Below are 18,480 nucleotides of genomic sequence, written 5' to 3'. Positions count from 1 at the left end.
TGGAATGACTTGCCTCTTCATGTCAGACTGGCCCCCAGCTTTACGGTTTTTAAATCGCGACTGAAAAAACAGATTTTTATTCCCTGGCTTTCAATCCAGCATGAGAACTGTATGTTGTATTTGTCTGGTGTTGTTTTCTGTCTATTCATTGTTTCATGTCAATGGACAGCACTTTGGTCAACCTGGTTGTTTCTAAATGTGCTTTAGAAATAAAGTTTGATTGATTGATTGATTGATTGATCTGAGAAATCTGTGTCTGAAAAGTAATGAAGTAAAAAAACACAACTTTTCATCACCCACCTTTCAGTCCAAAACCATCCCTGCTAACATCTCCTACCCTGTTAGCGCTGCTGGCAGTTTGGCCCTCATTGGCGTCATGTTGTGTATATTCCCTTCTTCCTCCTGTTCCAGCCTTTTCTTTTTCTACACCTTCTACATCTGAACCTTTTCTTCTGATTCTTCTGTTGCTTTTCTCCCAATATTCTTTTTTCGACTGCCTCTTCTTTGCTGTCTTGTAGTCCCACACCTCTTCTTCTCCACCCACATCTTCTTCTGCTGCCTTTTCTGCATCATTTGCTGCTCCATCCTACAGTGACCCTCCTTCCTCGTATTGCTGTCTGTTCATATCTCACTTTCCACACCTACTTAACTCCACAGTTTGTCCCTTTTTTTTACCTTCTACCTCTTATTTAATGGACCTTGTCTTTCTTCCTCTGCTTCTTGAAAAGTTTCTTCTGCTTTCTTCCCTTTTTCCTCCTATTCCTCACCCCACAGTGTGCCATCAGCTTCTCCTTCACTTCCTTCACCTCCTCCTCATACTCTTCTTCTTCATCCCCTGGACATCCGCGCTGACGCTTCACTTCATTGGGCCTCTGCAGCCTGGATGAGACGAGTCTTGGCTTCTGCTCACCGTTTACCAACCGGCTGATTCTGCTGTTTTGCACGCAGCAGTCAGGCAGTTTTTAATCAATTATTTTTAACACTGCAAAATAGACAGTTCTCTATCATGAGCGCCGGGTGTGTAATATGCATCTATGAATACAAATAGCCAAGGAGGTGTTTTCCTAAAGCTCTTACAGAGAACATCTAATAGCTTCCTGAGGAATTGGTAAACGCAGTGAACAAACAAGTTCTCAGTTCATCATGCCATCATTAATGTTTATGTCCAAACTTGAATTGGAAACATAAGAGTTTTGTTTCAAAGTGAGAGATTTGATGCAAAAATTGCCTTGGACAAGGATAATGTTGTGAATTAAATACAACGATTATAAACTAGTTTTGCGGTAATATCGGGAAAGTGATACGCAACTGCACATTAATTAAGTTAAGGCTTTTGGGTTCCACTTTAAGTATACATAAGCTGTCAGTAATGGCTTTATTGGTTAATGCAGCATTTACAAATGCTTAGAGATCACTAATAAAGCCATAAAGAACAGTATTTTGTTTGCGAGCTTGTGATAAAAAAGTGTTTTTTTATTACCTTACCAGATTGAGCCAGGCTAGTTGTTTCCCCACGTCTTGATGCTAAATTAAGTTAAGCTAAACAGCTTCTGGTTATAGCCGTATATATTGAGCTTACAGACGTGATACTGATCTTCTCATCCTAGTCTCGGCAAGAGAGTGAATAAGAGCATTTCCCAAAAGTCATGTTATGAGTTGATCAGATTAAATTGCTCAGAGTTTGCGTAGTAAATCTAGGCTGAAAGCAGACCTGATGCTTAGTCAGATCCTGTGGCTTGTTGTGCCTTAAACCTAAATGTAAGAGCTCCAAACCACCCCAGCAGCCTGATTTTGTCTTGTCCTCTCTCTTGCTTTCTTTTTCTGTCCTTCATTTTCTCTTACTTGCTGTTTGTGTTTTTTCCCACATAAACAGAAGAGACTAAAACGTAACTGTCAACATGTGTAGTGGAAAATATTACTCAGTGTCCCCCGAGGGACAGAAAACAAGGAGCAGCCTTTACAACATAGTGTTCCTCATTTTGGGATAACCTTTTTTGCTCTAGTTTGTTATTGTCATGCTTTACCTTCAATTTAAGGATCATACACACTGTGAAATGTCTACTGTACCATTGAGTTTATAAAACCTTTTCAAACTTAACTGGATAACCTTTGGAATGCACAGTGGCTGAGCTAAAAAAAAAAAGTCAACTGACAACCTCGTAATCCATGCTGAAGATTGGGAAAGTTTTTTTAATGCAGAGTCCGTCTTGTGTTTCATCTGAAGTTTAGAGGCATAATACACTTCCTTTAGATGTTCTCAGGCTGCTGGCACTTTTTGGTTCAGCAGAGGAAAGATGTCAACAGCGATGATTACAAATGCCATTAAAAAAAAATGAAAAAAAAGTGCACATGTGTGGGTGGGTGGACTGCCTGCCCAAGTATAAAAACACATCATTATCTTTTTGTATTTTGCAGTGGTGCTGCTGTATATTAATTTCTATTCATGACTCCAAAACACTCCCACGTTGCCTGCACTCACTTAAATCTGACACCTGCCAAAGTTTCTGTAAACTACCGACATTGTTTACCAGGCAGGCGTGGAGGCAGAGCGGCAGAATTTAAAGCCCATTACATTACAGCTCATAGAGCTAAAAGCAGATGCATGCAACCTGTAAATTGAAGTGCTTTACCATATGGATACTGCCAAACTAACTCTGCAAGTCTCATTTAGTCTACCAAATTGACCAATAAGACTGACGGAAATGACAATCTGTGTCACTTTGTCCTCCATTTTGTAACAGAAATACATTTACATGATTTAAAGAAGCATCGATTGATGTTTTTTGGCTTCTTTGGGTGACAGCAGGACAAGCTTTAACGTTGACAAACTGTTACTGTATGAAGTTGTTATGACAAACTGTTGCCTATGTACTCATCTAGCAGATGCAGAGCAACATTTACATTTATTCTCAGTCATGTTTCTAGAACTTTTTTTGCCTCCTGAGAGAAACATGTGTCTCTTATAGCTGCTAAACACTCCACTTTGTTCACCACAAAGTCCTCAAGTTTACTTGTTATTTCTGTTCAAAAGTAACATTTCTTAATCCGACTTTCATGAGAAATGAATTAACTTGATTCTCAATGCTAATGTGTATTCCCGCAGCTTTCTCTTGTTAAGTGTATTCATATTACCAACCTAATCTGTTTACTCTGGTATTGGAGCTGGAAATATAGATTATTTTCATGATTGAATCATTCACACACTAATCCTGTAATTCTCTAATTTAGTCTCTAAACTGTTAGATAACAGTGTAACGTGTCCACCACAGTTTCCCTTAGCCCATTCGGATGACTTTCAGTTGCCTGATTGGTGCAAACAACAATCCAAACCCCCAAGACTATAATGTTTATTACCCTAGATAAGTAAAACAATGGGCAAAGGTTCACATTTAGAACTGTAATTTCTGGGGAATTGATGCTTAGAAATTACTTTTTTTATATATTGAATAATAGATATTGTTGCCTATTACTTTTATCTAAGGGACAAACTGTTTAAGATCTACTTGGTTTGTCAGAGTGGAGAAAAATAAATGAATTGGTTTTTACTGATACGTTGTTCAGTTTTGTGCCACAATGCAATTTGATCATTATTTATTTATATATTGATTAAAGCTTGAATGCTAAATTTAACACTTTTGATTTTTTTTTTCTGATGCTGCTTAAGACTACATTTCCCAATATCAATACACAAAGGTTACTTTTAACCACTCTTTGGTGGGTGGGGAGGTGCGCCCCCCCCCCCCAACACACACACCTTTATCGCTAGGCAACTAAAATGCCACCAGCTAGGAATCTGTATTGTCTCAGAGAGCAAGTTCAACGCAAAACTCTGTACCTCACTGACGCTGCTGTTCCACTGAAGCTGTGTGTGTGTGTGTGTGTGTGTGTGTCTGTGTGTGTGTGTGTGTGTGTGTGTGTGTTTGTGTGTGTGTGAGCTAGACGGCTTTAGGGATGAGTGGGGAGCGGGTCGGGAGTGTGTTTGGGGGTAAAGGATTGGCTGAGGGGTTGTGAGGGGGAGTGTGTGTGTTTATGTGTGTGTGTGTGTGTGTGTGTGTGTGTGTTTGCATGGGGAGAAAGAAGGGGAGAGGAGGTGGGGGTTAGGAATCTGTTTACAATGGCCTGAGGGAGAGTCTCCTAAGCTGCCAAAGAGAGAGAAACAGCCAGATATCAAGAGGAAGTGTGCGAGAAAAAGTCTAAGACGAGGCAATAGAAAGACGGACGAGACAGACAGCAGCCCAATCACAAAAAAAGAAAAAGAATTGGGGAAAGAGAAGGAACGAATCAAAGATGAGAAAGCCCTGCACCCATGAGTGGATTAAAATCAAACTTAAGGAGTCCTTTAAGGTTTCACAGCAGATGCAGTCGGAGACGCAGGAGGGAAACTGCAGGGTGATGCAAAGCAGCAGCCTAGATCTCTGCTCTCGGCCATGCAAATAGGAGACCTAGTGTGTGAGTTTGGGTTGTGTGTGTGTGTGTGTGTGTGTGTGTGTCAATGCATTTTTACTGTATTCTTGGGTGCATGTGTTGTTTCTATACTGCAGAAAGTTGACCCTAACTTATAGTCTTTTTTTGTGCCTGTGTGTGTGTGTGTGTGTGTGTGTGTGTGTGTGTGTGTGTGTGTGTGTGTGTGTGTGTGTTTGTGTGTGTGTGTGCAGACTTTGAGGAGCAGTTGTACGACACCAAGCTGACCGGTCAGACTTTCCGGCATCCATCCTCGCAGAGCTCCGACGACACATCCACCTCACTCAGCCGATCTCCCGTCTCACTCAACAACAAGAGACCTGACTTCATCTTCCTGGTATACACACAAACAACACAAACAACACAAGTTCATGTTTATATATGATTATTTGAAGTCACACACACTAAAGAATTGCCACTTTTCCTTTCCACAAGCAAAAAAACACAAACTTCTCCACCTCTTACAGTGTTTAAACCATCAGACTTCTTGAAGCTAAACACACACACACACACATACATACACACATACACACACACACACACACACACACAATAAACACACACAGTCTCAACCGTGTTCAAATCACTTATTTTTTTCACTTTTCTTCCTGAACAGAAAGAAAGCCGCCGTTGCATTCCCACTAAACTCACCCTAAGCCACTCAGTCCCACTCCTTCTGCCCTTTGTGCCCTTACTTTCACTCTCCTCTGCTCTTTATTTCCGCCTGGAACTTTCTTTCTAAACTTATTCAGGACTTATTTTTATTGGCTTCTAGCAGTGATTCCCAACCATTGGGTTAGTGTTCCCCAGGGGGTACTTCTGCAGTTGCCAGGGGGTACATGGAAAGATTGTGTCCAACTACTGCAATTTGAAAATGTTGAAATTTTGTTTTGATAAAAAACAATAACTCAACATATTAACATTAAGTGAACTGTAACACCTCAACTCTACATGTTGCAGTTATGTAAGTGAAACTAGATAGCAATCGAGCATAAAAGTTTTAAAAAGGAGCTAAAAGTAGTGGCTAAATTGTTCAAATGATTAGTTATAAGTACTGGATAAATGGTTGTGATTGTTGTTCACAGTAAACGTAACGTTGTCAAATATTCAGCTACAGCTACTGACAAAAGTAGTAGTAACATAGTAGGCTATGGTTGCCAACCAAACCCACCGTAATACTGATCCACTTTTACATGAATACTGTCATACATTTGGAAAATACATTGGGAATCAATGAAGAGGTACGTGAGTTCATCTGACAGGGCTGTGGTGGTACCTCGGACCCAAAAGGTCGGGAACCCCTGGCTTATAAAACCAGACATCAGACCTTTTCCCACCTCATTTTAAAGGAGACTAGAGTGCACACTCCTAAGTTGTTTTGTATTAGTTGTAGAGAATAAATCCATCTCTTCTTACCTTCTTCCCTAAACAAAGTCTCTAGAAAGCCTTCTGGGTCAGCAGGACCATGCATCGTCACAAAGCTGAAAACAGGGCTGTTTTTCTGACACCATGAAAAAAAAAGACGTGGTTCTTACAGGACAGCGGCTCTTATACACACAAACGTACGATGATCTTATAAAATATGATGCATTGCTTAAAATACCCAACAGTATACATAAATGAGTTAAAATTAGCACACCCTAAAACACACCCTACAACAATAAAATGTGTAGTAACAAAATACACATTAATTAGCACTAATGTGCACTACAACAAAAATATGGTGTTTTCTGAAAATGAAACCATGTAAACCTATTCTGGTTCAACCTCAAAATACAATTATAAACCTGCGAAAGAGCACATTATGGGCGTTTTAAGTAAAGAACCTAAATACTTCTTCCACCGCTGATGGTGTCTGGCAACACGTTTGGCTGCACTGTAAACAGATACACAAGTTGTTGCTGACAAAGTAGCCTTGCCAGGTGTTTATTCTGCCCCCGGTTTGCATTACATATACTGTGTAGTACTGGAGTTTCAGCCTCAACACAATGAAGTATCATTCTTCTTCTCCCCAGTGGATAATTACTATTCTAGTGTCACTTATACTGTTTCAGCTCAAATTCATGTTGTGACAAAATGTCTCGTTGATTTTTTGTTATCATCTCTTTTATATAAAAGACTAAAGCAGAATTATCCAACAACTATTGTACAGTTTCCCAGCCCCCTCTGTTAGATTTGTCAGAATTAGTCATCACCCTTTTCACACTCTCAGCAGGATTAAATAAACAAATGCCAAATCATTTAGTGTCTTCTAGTGGAAACATCACTAATACTTGATCAGAAATTAAAATAGCAAATTACATCAGTGCCATCTGTCAGTCAACTCATGCTCATTGAAGCACAGGGGAGAGGTTACTGACTGATTTCCAGATGTAAGATTTTTTTTTTTCAAGGGATAGTTTGGGTTTTATAAAGTAGTAAGTACCGACTCAGAAACCAAGCAATGTACTGCTGTAGACTAGGGCAACGGCTGAACCTATTTTGGCCACCTATAAAAATCAATATCACTTTAGCGTACGCTATGCTTAGAATATTTTCAAAGTTTTATCTTGCCGCCAGACAGACTTTTACGACTGCCACATTCATCAATGCTCTATTCAAAGCAACCACACTCCATTAGATTAGTTAGTTAGTGTTATTGTGTGACTTTGGTGAATACAAACTAACCCTTTAAAACACCAAAGACACAACAATAACACAAAGAAACGAATGGGTCGAGGCAGAGGTAGACCAGCAACTCGCTTGTTCTGTGAGGTAAAATTACGTTTTTTGTCAAAGGAGTCTGGTGGCAATGAAGAGACCATAACAGCTTCAGTTCCCCGTCAGAAAGGGTGATCTGACAGCAAGGTAAAGCGGTGAAAATATTCTAAATATGTCATAAACTTAAACTGATATAAATTATTTTAGGGGACTAAAATTTGTTTACCAGCACATTACTTAGCTTCAGTGTCGGTACTCAGTACCTCATACAACCCCACTTCAAAATATCCCAACTATTTAACACCATTTGGAGACATTTAAATAAACAATATACTGTACATATCTTGAGTGCTTTTTGTAACCAATAATCAACAGTGGTGGTTAACCTGCAACATGGGCTTTAAAAAACTAATCTCACGTTTGGAAATCTGTCAGTAACCTCTTCCCTATCTTTCAATGAGCTGACTGACAAATAACACTGGTGTCATTTGCCTTTTAAATTTCTGATCACATATTAGTGGCATTTCCATCTAGAAGACACAAAACCAGTTGGCATATGTTTTTATTGAAACCTGCCGAGTGTGTCTTCACACTGTTGGCGTGCCGACGGCCATCTACAGTAGCTCATACACTCTTATGGATAATGACCTCATACAATCCCAATTTAACGGTCTCTTTATGGACTTTAGCAAAAATGATCTAATTGATTTGATGTTATATCATAAAGTATCTATAAAGGATAAACACTGAACACATGGTTGAAACAGACGCTCTGCAGTGAGTTTTTCACTATTTCTACTCTTTCCTTCTATGCTTTTGCTGTTAATAGATCTCAGGCTATTTCCCCTAACTGTGTAGTTATAGCAGCTTGATGGACTCCCACAGTGATTTTACTGCAAGATGGCTGCACATTTCCTGCACATTGACTCTCTGTACCTCTAGCAAGTCAACGCCTGTTAAGTTAATGCCTTTCTCTCTGATTGGGCTAATTTCAATAAGGCTTTGGAAGATTAGCTCGGATTTTGATTACTAAGGTACATACAGGTGCTTTCTCACATGTTTTTCATCAGCGAGGATAGACTGTGGTGTTTCCTGCATTGCAGCAGCAGCCCAGAAGCAGTTTGGCTTGCCTTGCTTAAGGGCTTTTCGGCAGTGATGGTTGATACCTAAGATTCAAAATCAGGCAGATGACAGTTCCCTGCCAACTGGGATTACACCTTCCCAGCTGACACAAGGGACTGAACCAGAAATGTCTCTGCTACTCAAACTCTGTCCCTGCCGGCTAATCAGATACAAACAAATTTTTCCCCTCACTTCCTCTTCTTCTACATCTTTGCCATGTTTTCTGCTCTCCTGCATTAACTCTAGATATATTCATCATCATTATTCTCTCCTTTAACTACAACATAGGTGAAAATGAGCCTCGTATTTAACTATTATTTTGTTAAACTTTTCTTTTGTCCCTTCTCTCCTCACTTCTTATCTACTTTGCTGATCCCTCCTCCCCCTGGCATTGAAGCAGCTTAAAAAGGACAACACATTTTATTTTGGTGGAAGTAGATGGTAGAGTAGATGACCTCCGTCAGGCTGCCTCGCCTGCTATGTTGTATTGACTTTTGCTTTAATTGAATTTAGAGTTTATTCAGGTATTTGGGGTGGGTTTGAGCCAAGAAAAGAAAACTGAGGTATAACAGAAAAGAAGTTGGAAATGTAGTTTAGTACAGGAAAAATGAATCTTAGGTATCACTGTGAGAAAAATGACCAGAAATAAAAAGGATTTTATTTTCAGCCATGACCAGACTGAGCCCTGAAACTCATTGATCTAACTGGCATTGCGTTTATACATAAAGAAACTAAAAGGGCACTCTGAGAGCGCAGGACTCCGCCAATGCCTAATGCTCTATCTCGCAATGTTAGCAAAGTGAAAAATAATTTGTGTATTTGAATCTGCTGCAAAATTGAATGGGTTCTTCTGTTGCCCAGTTTTTCCTAATCCTTCCTCATAGGCGGAGGTAACAATGTGATTTTATGAATATGAAACATTAAAGCTCACTCGCCAAAGTTCTTTTTTAAAGCTACACCTTTTAATGTTTTATTGTAAAAAAAAAAGAAGTAAAATTGACTGCACGGCTCACTCGAACATGCTGCATCAAACCCACAGAGAATTATCACTGCACTCTAATTAACTCTACAAAGTGTTTTAGCAATTTTCAAAGTTAGCAACGAAGTTAGCAACAAAGTTAGCGACTATCTGGTGAACATAGTAAGCTTAATAGCCTGATATTTCCCTCAGAAGTTGGTGGAGACCAAAATAGAGCTCAAAGAAGAGTGATTAAGGCAGTTACTGCACTTGCCTTGTAACAAGGAACTCTTTCCACTTTTCTGCATCACACATCTGCTGTTAAAATGGTGTCCAAATCAGTGTTGTGTTTACAGCTTGTTGCTCTGACCCCGAGGGGCCAAAAAGGTTTAAGCACCGCGTTTCACACTCCCTCTCTTCTTCCACCAGCCGGCGTCCAAACAGCTCTACGATGATGAAACAGCCTCCTCTGTGTTTGGACTGAGGTCCGTGACCGACGCGTCTCCGTCCCCAACCCCGTCGCCCTGCGGCTCAGATCGCCCCCCACTGGGCTGGAGCAGTAACAACAGCAGCAGCAGCACCGCCACTTCTGGCACCCCCGGACCGCCTGTCGCAGACAAACCACGCTGGCAGCTCGGGAGACGCACGTTGGGTCACTTGCCCCTCGACATCACAGGTACTAAACAAATAAAACAAAAGTAAGGGTTCACGTAAGGAGTAATTGGGTCCTTTATTAGGATGCTTTTCACTGGGTAATCTTTACACTAACTGTCTCTAATTGGGATTTAAGCTAAACGAATTGCTCCTATTAAAATACACATGAACTTGAAAAGAAGAACATAATCTGGTGTTCTTTGTGATGAAAGGCGCATTTAGAAGTTGCTGATGTTATTGTAACTCATTGAGGTTATGGAGGTATTTTTATGTTTTAGTTGACGATATGCAACAGATCAGCATGCATCTTGAAAACCGAGCCTCAAGGATGGTTTCATTGAAACAAAGTCATTGAGTTAGTGCTGCATGAAACCTTCTGGGCAAAACAAGGATAGATAGCATAACATATTCTTCTTGGCTTTGATGTTTTTGGTCTGGCACAGCTACAGCCTCTCAAGGAATTCATGAATGTTTCAACACCTCGACCAGACTGATCCCGAGCCATGAAAGTAGTAAATGGAAACACAGGCGACTGGCTGGCCTTTGCCTTGTGTCTGTGTTGTTGTTTTCTGCTAGAAGCTGCCATGAATGTTGCCACATTTTTATGACAACCTTTTTCAATATCGGTCATTTTTACCTACTGTATTTTAACCAGATGAGGGATTTTAGTTTTTGGACATCTGGACCTAAAGCTATTAGAGAAACAAGCTTAGCAAACTGCCCAGCTGGCAGTCTCTCCTGGATGCCCGTTCTCCGCTGAATAGAAATAGAAAAGATTTTAGAGTGAAACTGATTTATTTTAGTTCGTTTGTTTTTGAAAGAATTCGCCTCACAGTAAAAACCTCATGAACGAAGAAAATTGAACGAATACTAAAAGGAATAGGCTGACTGCGGCGACAGCAATGGTAGAGATAAGAGCTCCCATGATACCACGCTACTACTCCGACATCACCAAAACGCGTCTTTTGATATTATTTTGTATTAGAGACTCCTTGAAGAATTGTGAGCTTGACTTGGGCATTTTGTGACGTTTTATAAGCAAAACTATTAATGAATAATCACAAAAACTAAAACTGGAATAACCGATAGCGAGAAAATAACATGCAAGTTGCGGTCCTGTTTAAAAGCTCTGATTAACGAAGGTAGGATGTCAGGGAGGAAGGCCAGTTCATAGTGTGTCACAGCCAGATGCCTCCAAGCATTATTTGGTTTTATTAGAATGAATGGCCTCAATATCAAAGGTTTCTGACAATAACGTCAAATTGAATAGATTAACCTCCAAGATAGGATTGTTTGTGAAAATGAATCAGTGTTTGGTAGCTGTGGCTCTGGAGGTCTAACTTGAGAACCACAGCAACTTCTGCAGGGAATGACTTAAAACGTGTGGATGAACTGAATCTTGTTTTTTTGTCATTGCTGTCGTTGGTTTATTGTTGTGAAAGAAAAACATTAATGCCACAGAGCATACATCTTATTCACACGTTCCGTGTTGTTCTCAAGGGAGTTGGCTCTTTCTGTGAAAGTGATAGTCATGGGAAATTAGACTAAAGGAAAATAATAAATAAATGTACATTTATATTTCCTTTCTAGGTCATTGTAATTTGACCTGCTGTAGTCACTGCCTCATATTTGTTAAAGTATTAGACATGAAACATGGAAGATTCGATTTTGAAATAACCTCCTAAATTTAAAAAATTGTCCCCATGTTAGCTGGCATCTGCCTTTTTATTAGCATGTCTCCTGACCTTAACATGACCTTATGTTTTGTATCAGCAAGAGGATCAGAGGAGTATTTTGTCAAAAAACTTTCATTTTATAAATTGAGAGTGAATTATAAAACTGTTTATATATCAAGGGGAATACACGTAAAAAAAAATTGAATATTTAATATTAGCTTAAACTGGACATTTCAAAGCCTTGATAGTCGGGTTCACCACTTTAATCCAGACTAAAATATCTCTAAATATACTCAATGTATTGAATTTGAATGAAGTGTAGGCTACTCACTCTGGTGATCCTTTACATGTAGTGTCATCATCGGCTTAAAAACAGGAAATACCTACAAACTTAGTTGTACTTTGTGTTAGTGCTCATTGCCAAATTTGCAATGGTAAACATGTCGTCTATGGCATCACAGTAAACACAGATTATTGCCTTAATCGACTAGCTGATGGTTATATTTAGGCAAGAAAGGCTTAGCAAGATATAGGCAGGTGTGAAATAAAAAACGAGCCAGTGTTCAGGTATTGGTCATGGTTATGTCTTAGTGTAACAGTCATTTTAACTTAAACTAAAAACTTGACTAACTTAGGACATTAGTTGCATGGGTCGGCAGTTAAACCCAGTAAATGTGGAGAAATGTATTCACCAGGCTGTGCATTTCTAGTTGCTTGTAATTTAGGAATTAAAGGCTATTCCGCGCCTGCTGCAGTTAGTGTATAAAGTACCTTATCAGCTACATTCCTAAATGAAATCTGATCACATAAATGCATTGGCTGTCCCCAGGTGCTAGTATGCAATATTACTGTAGAAACAGAACTATCATACCAATCCCCTTCTCTACACTAATTTCCCCTTTTTCACTATATGACAAGAAAATGAAAATATTCTTCAGTTGGGAGGGAATTTTTGAACGATGGTGTGGAGAAACATCTTCTAATGTAGTGTGTGTTTTTTTAATTCTACTAAGTAAATCCACTTTAGCTATGAAAAGGGATGTTATCAGAACAGCAAGAAAGACTGTATTTCAGTAGGAACGTTTCAACAATTTGTTGCCTCGTTGCTTGAACAGTTTTACATATTGATGCCAGAAGTCATAACTCACAGGTTACACTGGATGATTTAGACATGCCGTACTTTAACACACACTCTCGTGCACACACGCACACAAACACAGATTTCCACTTGACACAAGTTTGAGCTTTAAGGGAGAAAAGGCTGCAGAAACATGAGTTGACATCAAGAACATTTTCTTATGATCACATTCGCTATCACCCTTACCCATCTCTGGCAGTCAGCTTTGCTTTGGCTTAGTCTGTGTGTGTGTGTTTGTGTCTGTTGTGTGTGTGTGTGTGTGTGTGTGTATGCTGTCAGAGTTGTTAGTATGCTGTGGTCATCCTCGGCAGCATCGTTCTGACACTCCTGCTTCCACTTGTTTTGACCAAGCCTCCTTCTTGTTTACTTTGCGTGCACGTGTGAGTGTGTGTGTGTGTGTGTGTGTGTTTGTGTGTGTGTGTGTTTGCTTGTGTGAATATGCATGTGAAGGTGGTCCTCCTGGTTTTTGGCATAGCAACTGCTTCGTCACTGGGTGCCTCCCCCCTGCATTTCTCCTGCATGCATCTCGATAGTTAAATATCTCTTTCTTCCTCCTCCTCTCTCTCCCCTTCAGTCCCTCTCTCACCCTCCTTACCCATTGTGTAGTCGAGTAGAAGGTGAGGTACAACGATGCATGCCTGTGGCGTTGTAGTGGGTTGGTATTATCTTCCTCTTGAGAGAAACAGAGAGAGGAAGAAGGAAGATGGGAAAGAGAGTGAGAGAATATTGGATGGAAAGGTCAAGAGATAATAGAGTTAGACAGGGGGACAGGAGTACTTTTTTGGACAATACCTTTATTTGGTATTTTTCTTCCTATAACCAATCGCTTGAATTTGGTCAAATGAATTTGTTTGTAAACTCCGAATTCTCCAAGCTGTCTGTGGCTCTTAGCCTCAAGCCCATTGGCTCCTGTACTGGAGACGTAAATCTTTAAAAATGGGGCTTCCTGCAACTGCTTGTCATTGTAGTTTTTAACTTTTGGCTTCGCTAGTTTTTTTGGTCATTTTTGGTCTCTGGGCAGTTAATCAAGATGACACAGTTATTTTGCTGCTTTCCATTTTGCAGCTCTCTTTCTGTCTTGTGTTAGAAATCCTGTAAATCTCCTTCCTGTACAGCGGTGTTTAGTAGTTCCAGTAAGTTGTGGAAGGGCACTAATGTTACAGCAGATTTGAGCATTTTTTTTATACAAGTTTGTGTAGCTCCTGGTAGAGCGCGCGCCCATATGTAGAGGTTTACTCCTCAATGCAGAGGCCGCAGGTACAACTCCGACCTGTGGCCCTTTGCTGCATGTCATTCTTCCTCTCTCTCCCCTTTCATGTCTTCAGCTGTCCTGTATAAATAAAGGCCTAAAATGCCCACTAAACTATCTTTAAAAAAATATCGTTATCTCAAAATTGACCAAAATAATTAAGCAGTCTTAGTCAAACAGGAGTCTTTCTCTCTCTCTCTCTCTCTCTCTCTCTCTCTCTCTCTCTCTCTCTCTCTCTCTCTCTCTCTCTCTCTATGTGTCTCTTTCTCTCTCTCTCTCTGTGTCTCTCTCTTTCTCTCTCTCTCTCTTTCTCTCTCTATGTGTCTCTGGATCTCTCTCTCTATGTGTCTCTCTCTCTCTCTGTCTCTCTCTCTGTCGCTCTCTCTCTCTAATTCAATGACATATTGACACACAGTTTTGCTAAAGCACATACTTGAACAGGGAAACATACACATTTACAAACATTTTCACAAAAGGATTCAGACAATAAAATATAATGTTAACATTCATACACAAGCAACAATTATGTCAACAAAATTTAACAGCAAGAACAAAACCGTTGGATATCAGCAACACCATGAAAAAAAGAATATTAATAATATAAAATAATATAATAATCTCTCTCACTCTCTTTCTCTGTAAACCAGCAGACAGGTAGCTTTGCAGCCAGCGTGCTGTTGCCATGGTAACTCGCCACTCTTCCTCTCTCCTCCCTAAATAAGAGAAGGAAAAAGAAACAGTAGTGGTAGAGAGAAAGAGAGACAAGTGAAGCCAGAAAAAGAAGACAGCAGTGGTAGAGAGGTGAAGGGGAAGGGGAAGAAAATGTTGGAGGAAAGACAGAATGAGAGACGAGTAAGATGGAGGGATACAGGATGAAAGAATAATGAATGAATGAAGGATAATCAGAGAACATTTTGTCAGAGCGCCCTCCTCCCACTTTCCTTCCTCTTCCTCCTGCACTCTGTCTCTCCGTCCCTGCACTCCTCGCTCTGGGGGCTGTGGAGACAGTGAAGATGTGAACGCTGAGCGGGCTGAGAGACAGACTGACAGGGGTAAGACATTTATCAATGTATGTTTATTTATGTCAATGTCAATTTGTAATGTCCCTAATAAGACGAATTTATGAATGCAGTTCTGAATGTAGGGTGCAGTGAGGCAGTGAGGAGGCAGACAGCTTTTGAATGTGGAGTTTAGCAGAAACACAGACAGGCATTCATAGACAGTCTCATCGTCTCCGTTTACCTGGAACGCCTCCGTCCACCAGGACCCTGACAGGGCGCCCAACCTTTCCGAACTGCTGTTAATCCCATTCGATCCACATTGAGCCCTTTTTTGACGAGGTTCCATCGGTGGGCTGCAGTTTGAATACAGCTCCATAATTTGATCCCGCTCTTACAAGAAGCCAAACATTTTTAGTTTGAGTTGATGAGACTGTCGGCACTGAAGTTGACAACTCCAACATAGCTCTGAAATAGATGTTGAAACACAGTCTTTATGTTTGCATCATTCTATAAAGAGGGGACCGGCATGTCTTCTGCGCCTTGCTTTGTGGGGGTTTTCATTGACCTTTCGGACCATAAATTGGGAAATAAAACATCGCCTCTCACTCGGCTGGCTTTGCTGTGGTCTAACTGACTGGACAAGGCCTACATCGACAGACTGTTACATCTACCGGATATGCTTTTTAGTCTTATTGATGCAAGTACCCAGGATTCCCTATTTGGCTCAGTCTTTGGTATTGCTTCCCACCATATTTTTGACTTTGGCTTTTACCCTTTTGTTTGTTGAAACAGGTTTCACTTCTTTTTTTGTGAACAAGTGTTTATTGTATTTATACTCGTCCAAGTACACCATTTGGACTACAAAATTGCCATATTACAAAAAACTAAAAAGAGAAATTACAAACAACACCAACAAAGAATAATAATACAACTACAAAAACAAAACAAAACAAAACATGAGAGTATACATTAAAAAAATAAATACAAATAAAAAATACCCTAGATGCAACCCCCACCCAACCCACCCACTCAACCCTGGATCTCTATAAGATTATTGCAGGACATGAGAGACCCTGAAACCTCAGGTTTCACTTCTTCTGGAGCTTTTGACTGTATTCCATAGCCCTCATCAGCAGTTGCAGTTTGCTCCATTGTCATGATATTTTAAGCACCTTTAGGACTTGTTAGGACTGTTGGATTAACATTTCAGGTTCATTTTGACCTTGGAAAGAGCATTCAGAGGAAACTATTATTAAAGGTCCTCATACTCTCTTTGTCTGGAGCTTTTGAACGTATCACACGGTCTTCATTTGCATAATCAGCCTGCAGATTTGATATCATTTAGGAGGAGAAGGGCAGTTTTTCTGAAAGGCGAGAATATTCAGAAGTTAGAGGGGAATTCTTGAAGTGATTTTGGTGGGAAATCAAGAACTGCCTGTTAAAATGATTAACAGGGTCTTTGGCCGGGATAAAACCACAGAGTCCAGCCCATTTACACTCCATGCAGGGACATATTGAAGAGATATTATTATAAATGAATCATAGTCTTGTCTCTCTGGTGAGGGCTGCTGATAGTTGAAATAATGTATATTATCTATGGCTGCAGGAGTAACACAAAGATTCCCGACCTCTGAGCCGTAGGTGGACCAGAGACCGGTCCAATCGAGGCGATACAGAGGTCATGTGATTCAGGTGTATAAGCTTGTACAGGGAATTTACGATGTAACAGTTGAGCCTATTTTTCAGTTTTGGAGCAATAGGTATGAGTCATGAGGGGATTTTTTTTTAAACTTTACTCTAGAACATGCCTGTCTGAAAATATAAAGCATCTTTTCTCATTCCATCATGTAATGACCTTCCAGAAGAAGTTGTGCGTTGCCCTTAAATTAATGATTTTAAAAATAGGTTGGATGCATTTGCATATCAAAAGGTGTAATGTATAATTATAAAGCTTGTCAGTAATTTATATAACTTAATTATGTAATTTTTTTCAATTATGAAATGAATCTGTTTTATGAAAATAGGATGTTAAAATGTGAATATATATATATATATATATATATATATATAAAATATATATATATATATATATATACATATATATATATATTAGTATATCTATTAGTTTTTTGTTTTGTGTTGCTAAAGGCTGCAATAGAGGATTTTATATCCTCTACATGTCTACTGCATGTCAGCCGGACAGTAAGTAATATTTAGCGCCACTCAAGTGAGTCATAGCTTAGTGTAGACGTTTCAGCCCAAACACTTATTTATGCATGCTCATTCATGAGAGGGATCGCTGTTAAATGGCGCTCAGTGAGCTAAACAGAGCTATTCCTGGAAAAATAGACACAGAATGAATGACTGAGTTGAATAGACTTTTGCGGAGATAAGGAAGACAGGTGGGAAAAGAGACAGGTAGTTAATGAGTGCAGCAGACAAACAGGTGGACACCCAGGGGTGTTCTTTCTCTTTTCTAACTGAAATAACTGTTAACTGGCTGTGATACATCAGCCAGGGTTGCTGCGTTTCATTGAAATCAGCGATTTTAATAATTATCCAGCCAGGAAATTAGTTTTCTGGCTTCCAAAATTAATTTCTGCGCAACATCTCATCACCTGATGGAGTGTCGAGAGACCCACAGCGCATATAACTAATCGGTCATTTGGCCAAAGGACTTCCAGATGTTGAAACCAGGCTTTTTTTCAGACGTCTCGGTTACAGAATGTTCTCACCGTGAATATAGAAATATAGTCATTGAAATGCTGTTGAAACAATAGTCATCTGTTGACTCTGCAAATCACCAGAGACGTCTCACATCGTTAGCTCTGCAGTGATTTGGTATGGGCTAACACCAGAAACAACGTTATCCGCATCTAAGTCTGGATTGAAGACTTTCTTTTGATACCCATACCTACTTACATGTCCCCTCGTCTGCAGGTGTTCCACGCAAAGTTGGAAGTGCGCCCTAGTCTAGAAGAAGTCTCCCGGCTAATCCTGCCTTGTACTGAACAAAGTTGGAGAAACAGCTAGCTGATGTAGTATTACCTGAAGTGGTTAGCACATGCCAAATGTTTTGGCTCTTGAGGTAGATGGCCTTGCAGATTTTGACTAGCTCACCTGGAAAATGAAGGCAGGATACATTCAGAAACTGTATCTCACTCAAAACAGCTTAGATGGTTTGTTTCCAAGTTTGTATGTATGTGCACTAGAGACGCAAAATAACACCCTACTTTGTGGTGACTTAGTACTGTTAATGAGAAGAACCTTTGCAGACACTGGTTTAAGACTTTATTTTAATTGCTTTGATGTTGGCAGTCAGTGAAGAGAATACTTCACCAATTAGCATTACGCTTTGTATCAGTAGAAACATAGTAGTATTTTCAAAAATTGTCGATTTGTGTAATCAGAGGCTCTGGCCTAAAAATGTCTCTAATGACGCAAAATGACGATTTTTGCATCATCAGAGGTTTTTTTAAGACACACAACACAGCTATCTCTCTTACCAGGGGGACATGAGG

At 39.9% G+C, this 18,480-nt stretch overlaps 1 protein-coding gene across 4 annotated transcripts in view; it reads left to right on the top strand.

Moving 5' to 3' along the window:
* Nucleotides 1-18,480, top strand: part of nhsl2 (NHS-like 2) — a 122,129-nt gene that overhangs the window by 92,623 nt on the left and 11,026 nt on the right. For all 4 annotated transcript variants that reach the window (XM_034857034.1, XM_034857035.1, XM_034857036.1 and 1 more), the window contains 2 exons: nucleotides 4,656-4,798; nucleotides 9,671-9,917. In XM_034857034.1, coding sequence (XP_034712925.1) covers nucleotides 4,656-4,798; nucleotides 9,671-9,917 — 390 coding nt within the window. The remainder of the gene's footprint in view (nucleotides 1-4,655; nucleotides 4,799-9,670; nucleotides 9,918-18,480) is intronic.

Source organism: Etheostoma cragini, chromosome 19, assembly GCF_013103735.1.
Source record: "Etheostoma cragini isolate CJK2018 chromosome 19, CSU_Ecrag_1.0, whole genome shotgun sequence".
Lineage (NCBI taxonomy): Eukaryota > Metazoa > Chordata > Actinopteri > Perciformes > Percidae > Etheostoma > Etheostoma cragini.
Note: the sequence above shows the minus strand (reverse complement) of the source record. Positions and strands in the feature narration are given on the sequence as shown.